Source organism: Athene noctua, chromosome 17 (assembly GCF_965140245.1).
Source record: "Athene noctua chromosome 17, bAthNoc1.hap1.1, whole genome shotgun sequence".
In the NCBI taxonomy this organism is placed as follows: domain Eukaryota; kingdom Metazoa; phylum Chordata; class Aves; order Strigiformes; family Strigidae; genus Athene; species Athene noctua.
In genome coordinates this window covers 7,189,014-7,201,143 of record NC_134053.1, presented here as the reverse complement: position 1 = coordinate 7,201,143, position 12,130 = coordinate 7,189,014, and the positions used below count along the sequence as shown (strand labels likewise).

General features: G+C 46.4%; 1 protein-coding gene across 7 annotated transcripts in view; it reads right to left on the bottom strand.

Moving 5' to 3' along the window:
• Window positions 1-12,130, bottom strand: part of ULK1 (unc-51 like autophagy activating kinase 1) — an 84,638-nt gene that overhangs the window by 7,066 nt on the left and 65,442 nt on the right. For 4 of the 7 annotated variants that reach the window (XM_074921488.1, XM_074921491.1, XM_074921487.1 and 1 more), the window contains exons 18-26: window positions 10,894-11,045; window positions 10,005-10,088; window positions 9,178-9,440; window positions 8,350-8,534; window positions 7,409-7,524; window positions 6,679-6,822; window positions 3,913-4,100; window positions 1,043-1,221; window positions 784-902 (exon numbers count right to left, since the gene is read on the bottom strand). In XM_074921488.1, the coding sequence (XP_074777589.1) occupies window positions 784-902; window positions 1,043-1,221; window positions 3,913-4,100; window positions 6,679-6,822; window positions 7,409-7,524; window positions 8,350-8,534; window positions 9,178-9,440; window positions 10,005-10,088; window positions 10,894-11,045 (1,430 nt within the window). The remainder of the gene's footprint in view (window positions 1-783; window positions 903-1,042; window positions 1,222-3,912; window positions 4,101-6,678; window positions 6,823-7,408; window positions 7,525-8,349; window positions 8,535-9,177; window positions 9,441-10,004; window positions 10,089-10,893; window positions 11,046-12,130) is intronic. The other 3 variants (XM_074921489.1, XM_074921492.1, XM_074921493.1) reach the window with 3 other exon arrangements.

Sequence of the window (12,130 nt, the reverse complement as noted above, 5' to 3'; positions counted from 1 at the left end):
TGCCCTGAAAAGGAGTAATTTATTTAGGTAATGACAACTTTCCTGTTAGCCTGAACTCGTGGAAGATGTGTAGCTAAACCTGTGTATCTTGCTCCATACTGCCTGCTACAATTTACATGTATTCATTGTATTTAAATTCTAGGTTTTTTACACCCATCCCAAGGCAGCATGAATAATTTCAAAGACTAAGCTCTTGAGGAGGGTGGCTGGTGGGTCAAGTACTTCAAAAAGCTCCCTTGGTAATATTACAATGGTAGTTTTAAAATTATTTTTTTCTAGTCACTGAATCCCAGCCAGCTCACATCACAAACCAGCCAGTCAGATGCAAATGTAAGGCTGTAACACTAGCAAAGAAGTGACTCTGGCATTAGTAGTATTTTACTTCCTGTGTTTCTGTTTCACTTGAAAAATCATCACTGCCAAGACAGGTGTCCATTTGCCAAGTAAGCACTTCCTAGGACATGCACCGTGTAATTAAGTTGAGCTTACGTCAAGTACAAATAAGCATCTGAGATAGAGATGTACAAGGAATCAGATAAGATACATTCCCCTCTCATTAATCAGAAGATTCTCACAGGGGCAGGAGCAAGAGCTTTGAGACATAGGGTCAGTGTGAAGAGAGGACCATTCTCCTCAGTGTGAACAAAAAAAGACCTGTCTGTGCAAGGGGACAGTAAGAAATAAGCCCCTTGGCATACCAGTGGGGGTTGACACATACTCATACCCTCCTAACACCTCCATTCCAGGAGAGTCCTTTGTGCTGTGTGCCCAGCAGCCCCTTACCTTGCTTGACAGTGGAGGAGAGGCACAGCTTGCCGGCTTTGATCTGCTCTATGGCCATCTGCAGCCCCGAGGACAGAAGCTCTGCTACTTTCAAGTACAGCACGAGCTGCTCTGCATAGCTGCAAAGAAAGCACGTGGCAATTCAGAGAGGTCGAGGGCACAGTGGTGCCTGTCCCGAAGGACTTCTGGTACCTCTGTGAGGGGTGAGAGGGAGTGACAGAAGCCTTGGGAGCTGGGCAGCTCTCTCCTCGGTCCTTACCTCCACTCCCGGCTGAGGAGGCTGATCTGGTCGGCCACCACGCTCTCCTGGAGCTGGTACTCAGATGTCACCGAACTGCTCATCTCGGTGGAGTTGCCTTTAAGGGCGGCGATTTCCATCACGTAGTGGACAAAGGCCAGCGTGAAGCGGAGGCTGCGCAGGATGTCAGTGTGCTCTTGCTGTTGAAGGGATGCCAAGGTGGAGGTCACAGAGGGAAAGCTGGCGTGCCAGGGAGGACTGCTCACCTAGAGCTGTGCCAGAGACTCATCCCAGCTTACACAAATCCCAACCCCCCCTACACCTCTGCTTTAGGCAGGGACAGCCAAACTCAGCCCTGAGCCTGCACACCACACCTGTTCCTACTCCACAGTAACAACAAGCAACAGCCCCAGGCCAGAAATTTCCAGGCAGCTCCCTGGAAAAGCTGGTGAGATTTACTCCAAAATTTCATGCCCCCTTCCCAAGGAGGATCCCAGCTCTGTGGGACACTCAAAATTCAGCCAGGAAGGGCGAGAAACCATCTGCACCATGGGCCTAGCTCTGGTCCCACCACAGCAATGCTGGTGCAAGACTGTGGATTTTATGAGTGCAACAACCTCCTAAGGCACAGCAAACTGTAAACACAGTGTGTTCTACTCTACAGCCCAGCCCTCACTTAGCCCTCTAGTCTTTATATCCTCCCAGTTCAGTGCAGTGAGCCCTGGGTGAGATCCTCTGGAGGGACAGCAAGGACAACCTTTTATCTGCAACTCCTTGCTACTTAGTGAGTGGCATACACACTAAGTGCTATGTTCATTTCAAAGCAGTTTTTCCTCTGCTATTATGGATCAAAGGGGATTATCATTTCTGGGAAGTTGCATTGCTTAACTCACTGAAAACATTTTTGGGAAGTTAGTATTTGTGGAAAAACGGAATATTTGTGGGTCCTAGAAAATGAATTGCTGCCTGGATCAGATCCAACTCCATTGTTTGTACTCTCTCTGTAGAGAAGTGGCTAACCTGCTTGATTCAGTGGTTTAGTTCTCTCAAAGGGGGCTGGTAAGGATGTTTTCTACATGAATTTATAAAAAAAATTGCTCAAGTTCCGCAAGCTTTTGTTTTTCATTCACTGGCTCAGGCACTTGGCTGATAAGGTAGCTTTGACTATCTAAAAATGTGAATCTCTCCTCCCACTGTCTTGCTACCTGGACAGTCCAGTAAGGTAAGGAAGTGTTATCTCCACCTTCCTCTACTTTAAAAGCAGAGGAGGAACTTGGAGATTAAGTAATTGCCAAGTCATATGTTTGTGGCAGAGCAGGAGACTGCTGAGATCTTGTAGGTCTCAGCCTGGTATCTCTAAGCAATGCACAGTCTTTCCTCTCTGCTTGTACAGTCAGCTTCTATTAATTACCCTGGCAATCCTGGACTCATTTGGCATCACAAGAGTCTTTCCTTCTGCAGCCATCTCTGTATTGTGTTTTTCAAGCACTGCAAAAGAAACTAAAACCTAGCCTTCAATTTGCCTTGTCTGCACCTAAAGAAACTTTTACAAAAGATGGAAGAACCATCTATCTGAATGCAACAGCTTTGCTCAAGATAAATAAGGGTGCTTAAACAGCAAGGTTTCAGCACCCTGAAAGTATTGGCAGAAATCAGAAAGTCTGCCAGGTTTGTGTTCTGGCCAACTCCACAGAGCACAAAGGGATCTTGAAACATGCTGTAAAGGTTTTGTGACGTGCAGATGGATTACTGTGCTCAGCAGAACTGATGACAGAACCTAAATGACTTACTACAGATGTAGAAGCTGAGCTCAGTGCCATTAACAAGATCAAGCTGTTACTTCCTTAGGGCACTTCTCTTCAGACCAGTGTCCAAAGTCGTGGCAGCTGGCAAGGTCCCACACTTCTGGGACCTAATACAGGTAGAATGCTCAGTTACAACTCACTACTGTTGTGATCACATCAATGCTGAAAGTCCTGGCCCTGTGGCTCTGCAGGTAATGAAGCAAACGAATGCAATTCAATGCATAATTGACAAAAAAACCTGAGCTAAATAACACCTGAAGTATAAGAGCTAACCCACATCCTTAAAACAATGTATGTATATCTCTGCGGGTATCTAGGCATTTTTAGCAACACCAGCAAAATTGAGATACAAAGAGCTTTCCTCAGTCCCAGACTGCCCAAGGAGGCATCATGAAGAGAGCTGAAACCATGACTGAACCTGCCTCCCACCTCTACTGCAAATGGGCAGCCTGACCTACATTTCAGATATATCTCAGCTACAAAAGCATTTGCTCTGCTTCAGCCTGTCCTCAGCCTGCAAAGCAGGGAAGCCTGGCAGCCCTTCAGCTCGCCAATCTGGTTCAGCTGTTCTGGTGCAGAACACGGTGTCCCCCCACCCCCACCAGTAGCACAAGCATCAGGTTTATGTTTTTTCAGATCCTTTCAGCAGAGGCTGTATCACTGCCTGACTCCCCCAGCGCATGCAGCAGGCAGTCATTTGATACATTAAGCTACTCACACTCTGAAATCAGCTATTACTGAAGTTGAGCATTTTAAAAAGGAAAAGGCCCTCAGTACCCAGGTCTTCTTCAGAAACCATTAATATAGAATGCATCAGATAACAGATGTTTCCAAGCTGCAATTTCAGCTTTGGAATTGGTGAATTTTAACCCTGGTCATGGGCTGTCTCATGGATGAAACAGCTTGGTAGCAGGCTCAATAGTCACCGTGCTAAACGTGCCCTGGGCTTTGAGCACTGCACTGGTCTCACCCTCTTGAAGCCAGTTTGCTCCATCTTTGGAAGCAACCCCTTGGCTGTAAACATGGAGTCATCCGACCTCTTATTCCTCCGTCCTTTGACTCTAACAGATCCCTGGATATACCCACCTCCATGAGCGTCTCTTCGGGCAGCTCTGGTGCCTCAAACGTAACAGCACCTTCCAGGTTGGCGGTGATCGGATCAGCAAAAGCATATCGGAGACTTGAGGGGCCTTCCACAGCATCCCCACCAGTTCCCACTGCCAAGTGCCTGCCGGTGAATGACCCTCCAGAACTGAGAGAGCTGGAAGACCCTACTGAGAAGAATAGGCAAAGGAATTACTGAAGATATTAACAGAAGGCCAAGTACTCCTTGCCCAGAGGGGACAATCCTGTAGGATCCAGGATCCTGGATCTGATAGAAGCCAGCAACAGGCACTTCAGAGGAAGAAGCAAGGTCTCTTGACGCAGAATAACCACTCCCCAACATAAGCTCCTTAGCAACTCAGGTAGACCAGTCTACAAGCTCAAGCAGATTTAATGCACTTTCCAGAATGTCTGTCCTTTATGATGACAATTCAGAAGTACTCTTTTTAATTTCTTGTCCAAACCCTTTCTGAATCCTGCAGCAATATTTTGGGCTGATTTTTAATCGTACACCACCCACAGCCAAATTCCCCATCGTGGATCAGCATGGTTTGAACTCTGGTTCCTCAGGTTTTACCCTACCACTGAATGAGCACATCTGATAAGTGAGGTTTTTATCATGGTTTTAAAACATCAACCACTTACATGCAAACGAGGAGAGCTTTCTATTACATGCCCTGCACTTCTGCTTCACCCTCTTTACCAAAAAGAGGTTGGACAGACTAAGTGACTTCAGATGAGTCAAGACCCTAACCTCAGGATTCAGGACACGCTGTAAGTATGGTGTCTGTCAGACAATTTCCTCACCATCATCTTTTTCCCCTTCTTGACTGCTGAATCTTGGGGTGCCAAGAGCACATTGCATATATCAAATGGACACTTCAAAAAGAGTTTCTCTCTCAGGGTATTTGTAATGGATTCACCACTTCCAGAGGGCTTCAAATCCCCTGACACACTGCACAGAGGGATATATTTTGTCTGATGGGTGGATGCCAACACCAGCTACAGTACTCTGCTAATTCTACCAAACCGATATTCTTCACTGTCACTGATCCTTTGGAGGGAGATGTTTCTCTTCTACCCATGATTTTAATTTGCTGCCCTACCCTGCCTTCAAAAGGTTCAACAATATAATAATGCACAACTGATCTGCAGAGAGGCACAGTCTCCTCTCCTCCCAAAGCTCTCTCCCTGTTGGCAGCTATGCTTCAAAGCTAAGTGCATCATCAAAGACTGGCAGAGTATTTCCAGATCGTTCAGAGAGAGGAAAGGAACAACAATATCACATTCTGGATAGCCTGTAATTCCAAGAGGCTGTTTGCAGAAATTGTTATGATGACTCATGAAAAGGCTCTGCCTCTATATCTCTCAAGTGATCTTACTCATGTCTTGTCCAAGCACTTGGGATGCAGTTTCAGCTTGCAAAGCTCCCCCTTTTCACCATTAACTTTGTGCACTACCTATAACATAAGGAGTTACTGCACAGACCTAATAAACAAAGCTTGTCAAGCAGCGTTGCTTTGACCGCCTTGATCTAATGCGATGCATTGTGTTGTAGGTTCACTGTTAACAGCCTTCTCTTTCAGGCATCCATCTGAGTTCTTGACTGTTTGGCAGACCCTTAGCATCCAAATATCAAGCCACTAAAAACTGGTGCTTGGATCTGCTTCCAAATTGCTATTATCCCCGCAAAAGCCATACAGGAAGCCTGAATTCTCTATTCATGACATTTCAGTAGTAGCTAGAAGCTGTAGCCAGGATAGTAACGCCATTGTGCTACAGGCCCATCAGACACTTTGTAGAAGTCTCTGCCCTATAGAGCCTACAAATAGACGCGACAGAGGATTATGGCCCCAGCTTTCCAGACAATCAAGGATGTGAGAGGTTTTAGTTATGATGGAAATGCAAACTATACCCAGGAACTGAGCCCATGTGTCCCCCCACACCAGTCAAGCAGCTTATTCATGGTTACATCCAAACCTTCCCTGCAGTAATTAAGAACAACAGTCAACTACATTCAGATGAGGAACAGCCAAGACAAGAACTCAAACAAGCCAAAAATGCAAATAAAAAGTGTCCAAATATTTTCTTCAACTGAACACAGACTCCAGCTCCCAGACACACTATCCCAAAAGGGCCTATTACCATAGCCTTGGCTGTTGGCTGATGAGGCCAGAGCACTGGCATCCTAGGAGAAGTATCTGTCAAGCAGGAGTGTTATTTCCTCATTTCCTACTTAAGCAGTTCAGAGCATAAGTAACACCACCAATAATTTTGCGTACGGAGCCATCCTGGCCCTTTCATAACGGTACTCGTGCACCAAAACTGCTGGGCATGGATGGTCACGTTCACCTTATAGCTCATCCAGAACCCACGGGAAAACAATCAGAACACAACTCAATCTTTACATTTGTTGACCTATCAGCAACAGCAGGTCTATGAACAGCTGCAGCATTATACCTGAAGCAGAGAGCAATTAAATAAAAGAAGATTTTGCCTGTCTCTTCCAGTACTGGAAAACCACTCTCTGGCATTAATCCTTGTGCCAGTGCAAACAGTTATCAGCAATAACTGGGGTCGGCAGGAGCCAGCACAAGAACCTCAAAAGCATTTAGACCAGCTGAGCTCTACGGACTGTGCTCTGAGCAGCCCTCTGCCACCACCGGTGTTCAGCAACAAGGAATTCAACACATTGCTCTGCCCTCAGGCATTCCCACTGGAACAGGCAGGTAGGTATCAGCCCTTTACCTGAAAACATCCTGGTCCTCGTGGTCTGTGGGGGGGTTGTTCCACTGGGAGGGGATCCAACAGTAAAAATCACTGGGGATGGGCTGACAGAGCCCCCAGCCCGGGCACCAGAGTGCAGGGTCCCTCCGTAAGCACCTGAGGGAGCTGGGGAGACAGTTGAAAGGTGCAGACTGGCATTACAGGAAAGTTACTCAGAGCATGGTGTGCCTCACCCAGCGGTTTTATGTTCCTGCAGACTCTCTTGGGAGACAGTGGTTACCAGCACAGGCCAGTGCTCCCTTTGGAGGCATCCCCCGAGAACAGACCGGGCCAGGCTGGCACAGACTACAGGACACGCGCCTGGGCGGTGTCACGCGTTGCTGCAGCTGTTCTCCCCTCCTCGCTTCCCAGCCTGCAAGCCCAGGAAGACCCACCCTTGCAGAGCCATTCATATTCCAGCCGCCTGGCACAAAGTCCCCACTTCCACATTATCACATTCAGAAGGGGCCAAAAGAGGAAGCCCTGCCTATAAAAATCACACCACTAGCCAGCAATTACACAGCACGCATAGCCCACAGACCTTCGAGCGCTCCACAAAAGAAAGCAAACACTGTTACACTCCTCACACACGGCAGTCACTTCCTTTGCCAAAAGCCGTCAGAAAAGCAGCCTCCCATTGTAGGAGGCACGTAAGAAACTGTTCACCCCAGCCCAGGACATCCTGCCAGATCTGCCTGGCCTCCCCACGTACCTGCAATTTCCATTGGCTTTTCATTGTTCAGGCTGTCATTGCTGCCAGCTTCTGAGATCTGTGCCCCAAAGGCTGCCTTCAGAAGCAGGTCAGTGAGCCTGCCTGTGCTCAGAGATCTAAAAAGAGGACATACAACATGATGCAAGAAAGTCAACAGGTGCAATTTTTTTTCCAGCTAACTGCCACTCCCGTTTGTGTCATTCCTGGTCCACAACCACTTAACACTACACAGCAGTCTGAAGCTGAAATAACCAATTCCTCCTCCAATAGAGCATCTGAAGCACCTCCTGCTACTTGTAAAAAGCATACAATTACTGTGACTAACTGCAGTAACGCGAGTACTGACTACAGCATTATTACAACACAGTTTTTCTTTGATGGAAGATACAGAAATTAGTATCATAGGACTCCTCTAGATCACTGGAGGAAGCTGCAGTCTGCAGAGAGGCATATAAGAAAATAAACTTAACACTAACACCTGAGTGACTTTGTTTCCTGCAGTTCTCATGGCTTTCAAACAGATCTCTGGTCTGAAGACGTGTGCCCACAGTTCAGTGGATGAGGAACACCCATAACACCCTCTCAACCATGACAGGCACAAGCTCCACAAAGAGCAAGGTATGCATCTGCATAACTGCAGAGAGTCTCGTCTAATAACAAAATCCTGCACCCCCACTTGATGAAACTCTGGACACTAAACACAGCATGAAGCTGCAGACAGTCTTTCATTTTATAAAATCTAGGCCACGGCCTGCCCCTGTAGAGGAAGACTTTCGAAATCTGTACCACATCTGTTTGCAGACCAAGGGTGCTGGCAGGTAACTACTGAATGTTTACAGATACTACATTACAACTTCAGTGTTAGCTGGAGTTTGAAATTTGCCCCATCTGTTCTGTATTAAAGGGGGAAGCACCACTGTATAAAGCAGACCATAGCTCACCTGCCCTTGATCTCTTCCACAGGCCTCAATCCCAAGCCAGTTTGCTGGCAGTGGAAATGACCCATCTCCTTCAGATCTGGCAAGGTCTTGTTCCGTGTCGGAGTCATCATGACCCCCTGATGGGCCAAGAGAGTGAGGAGATTCTGGGAGCTTGGGGTTTTGGGAAACTCAAATGGGGACACAGCCTAAGAACAAAAAAACCAGAGATTTGTCTTTAAAACAAAGGAAGAAGGTTCCCCTTGCCCTTCCATTTCTTTATCAAAATTAAATTGTATGCTTAACAACCTCCCTGAAATAGAGAGGTAGAAATTCCACCCCATGCAGTTACTTGTGCCCAACCCCAGAAAGACTAAATTGAAAGGACAACTCTGCTGAAAACTTGTAGCAGCCTAATGTAAGCAGAGAAAATGCTGTTACAGTGCCAGCTTCACATGAGACACCAGTGCTGTCACCTGCTTAACCGTCTGCTGTCTCTGCTGGGGATTCCTACGGACACACTCTTGTGTCAGAAGCCGAGCTGCTGTGCGTGCAAACCAGCTCAGACACCGCAGCTCACTAATGCGCTTCTGCCTAATCTGAGCAGCAACTTTTCATTGCCTGTTTAAAACCCTGGACTCTGCTCAGATGGTGAACACTGCTGCCAAGTAAGATCTGTCCACTAAGAACTAGGACATTACCCCATTTCACACAGATCACTGAACAGCCAAAAGAAAAGCAAAGCAGCAGTGATAAATCCAGGTCAGAGTTATCTGATCACACAGTGGTTCACCCCCTAATAATCCAAAAGATCGAGCTGTGAGAAACCCAAAGCAAGACTCCTTGCCATACCTTTGTAGGGGAGCCCATTATAGTTGGCAAAGGGCTTCTCTGCATGAACTCAGACAGCTTTGGTGAGGATCTGAGCTGCCGGCAGTGTTGCAAGCCATGAATCTGCAGAGGCTGGCTGACCGGGGTATGACCAAAGTGAGCAACAAGAGGATCAGAGTGCTGCTTGGTTATCTTCTGCCTGCAGGAATGCAAATCTGACAGGTTGGGAGCACTGTGGAGCCGGGAGCCCATCCCTCGAGGAGAGTGTTCAGGCGCTGAGGAACCTGGAGGGCCCAGAGTGACAAATCACATCATCATCTGGTTCTAAAACAGAAAAGTCAGCCTGATCCCAGGATCCACTGCTCAAACATCTACAGATCAAAACCTTCAGTGGATGGCTAAGGATGGCACTCTGATCAGTGCCACAAAACTGAGAGGCCTGATTGAGTTTTGACTCTACAGGAAGAAGAGATCTGAACAACAGAGAAATAAAAGTCTAGCTTCTTTCCTTCACTCCAGCCCTTACAGCGAAAGGGACTGTCAGAGCTCAGCAGCAAGGAAATTACACATCAGGCAGGACACTTGGCAGAGGCGGTGTTAGGGGGTTTGAGATGCTTTTCCTTCATTCAATCCATTGATCTCCAAGTCCCAAATTCGAGTTTTTGTGACACAGGATCTGTCCGCACTGGAAGATGCGGGCTGACAGGATGCGAATGGATCAATCCCAACTCCTACCAGCACACAGAAGTCCTGGCTGGCCAAGTATCAAGAGAAGCTACCAAAGGAACATACCCAACCTTGAATGCCCTGAGACTAGCAATAACGAAGGAAGGTAAGGACCAACGCACCAGCAACAGGAATCCGGCCTCTCACTTCTGCTCCAAGAGAAGATGGGATAACAGTCTGGCTGGGCTGCTCTGGGATTGTTCCAACTTGAAGGAAACATAAAAAAAGTTTATTCAGTATTCAGGTTTTCATAGGCAATAACAACACTATGCACCACCTGTTTTATAAAAAGATGCTAGTTGTCTCTTCCATCTTTTCACTACATGGCTAGGGCTGAGAAGATCAACAACTCCTGTAAAAGGAGGAAAAAAACCTCTGTCTGGTATTAGTTTAGCAAGTTTTAGTCTGACTTTGCAGCGATCTTAATTCAGAGAAGTAGAATATGAGTATGCTGCATTTCCCCACCAGGAGAGACTAATATAGGATTGGAGACACTAGTTACATCAGAGTCTGTTTCTTTACAGAAAACAGCAAATTACATCAACTGCACACTGGGATTTTTCTTATCTCTTTCCACTTGAAATGCTTGTCAGCATCCGGATCAGACTACCAGATATTCAGTTACTTTTCAGTTTGAACAGTGAAGTTCAAGCACTTCCAAAGCTGGTCAGAATCTTGCTCTGACAACAACTAACTTATGTTTTTTCTCACTCCAGCCTGAGCCAGTAAAAAGATACTTTGCACTTACAGAAGCCCTCTTCAGAGGTCAGCAAAATGTTTGATGCAGACACCAAAACAAAGCTTGCCTCTCCTGGGGCTAATAGGTATTTTCCCTCTCCGTCTTACTGAGGCCAAACCACTTGCCAAATAACCTACTGAGAAGAGCCATGGGAGAACACAACAATCCGAATTCCCTATTACCTGGCAGCTACTGCTAGTCATAACCTCCCTCATTCCTGTAAAGAGGCACATGATTTTATTAGGGCAGCAACGTGCCAGCTGACATCTTACCTTGTGGTGATGGCATATACGGCTTGGCACCGCCAAAGGAGAGCTTTCTAGAGCTGGGCACAGATCCATGCTCTCCAGGATAAGGAGGGGAAGCACCAGTTTTAGGAAAACCAAGAGGACTTGTACTGCTAGACCTCCGGACTGTACCAGACCTTATAGGAAACAACAGCAGCACGCACGTTACTCCAGGTGCCGGTAAAGAAGAGCAAGGAGAACAGTATCCCCAGACACTCACACACCCCCAGCTACTTCCCCAGAAGCAGAACTTCACGGCTATTTATTCTGGATCAAAATCCCACTGTTCTAGGACTACACCAATACAGATTAAGATGATAATCCTTCTTCTCAAGAGTTTTAATGCAAACAAAATTTTGTAAAACAGATGAAAAGAACGAATGAGGTTAGTTCAGCTGTACGCAGGAAAGCCTGTCATTTTTCTGAAGTCACTTTTAGATGCTTTCAGGTACCTAAACCAATTGTGAACAAGACAGAATTTCCTATATTGCCACATTCAAGGTGTTTATCTTAAGCAGTGTCTTCAGAATGCCCTGAGACAGCTTTATTCAAGTGTCCCTCCTGTGCTGAGCCACTCGCTCTTTCGCCGGAGCAGCTGTTCAGGTGGAAAGCTCCGTGAGCGCAGGTTGTACGATGCAGAGGTAAGCTGTGCCAAAGGCACTGCTCTGCAACAGAGCTTTGACTCAAATCAAAAGCTACAGAGCAAAACAGAGCAATGTGTCGCTGTCAGATCTCAAACAGTTCACTCAGAGGAATTTCTCTTTGGGCTGGATAGTCAGAATTGCCTGGACTCTGAAGTCCTTTACTTCCTTGCGAAGGCTCACCTTAGGGAGTTAAAATTAACTTGTACAGCCCACACATGCAGGAACCTCAAATATTACCAAGTTGCTAAAATGAAACAAAAGAGGAAACTAGACTAGCAGGAAAGTGAGCACAGCCACACCATCACTCTGGACAGAGATGGGATCACTGTACATTAATTATTTCTCAATATTTTTTCCCAATATGCTTTCACCACTTGTTAAGAACACACAACCTAAACTCTATTTACTGAAATGCCATTCTGCCTCTGCAGACTCCTTCAAGATTCCCACTCAGTCTTTCCATCAAACCCTTCATTCCACTCTCAATTTGGAAACATTTTTTCCCTTGTTAAAAGAACATTAGTCTCAACCAGTAGGTGTTTTTTTTGGACAGGAATCAATATGCTGAAAAGAACCCT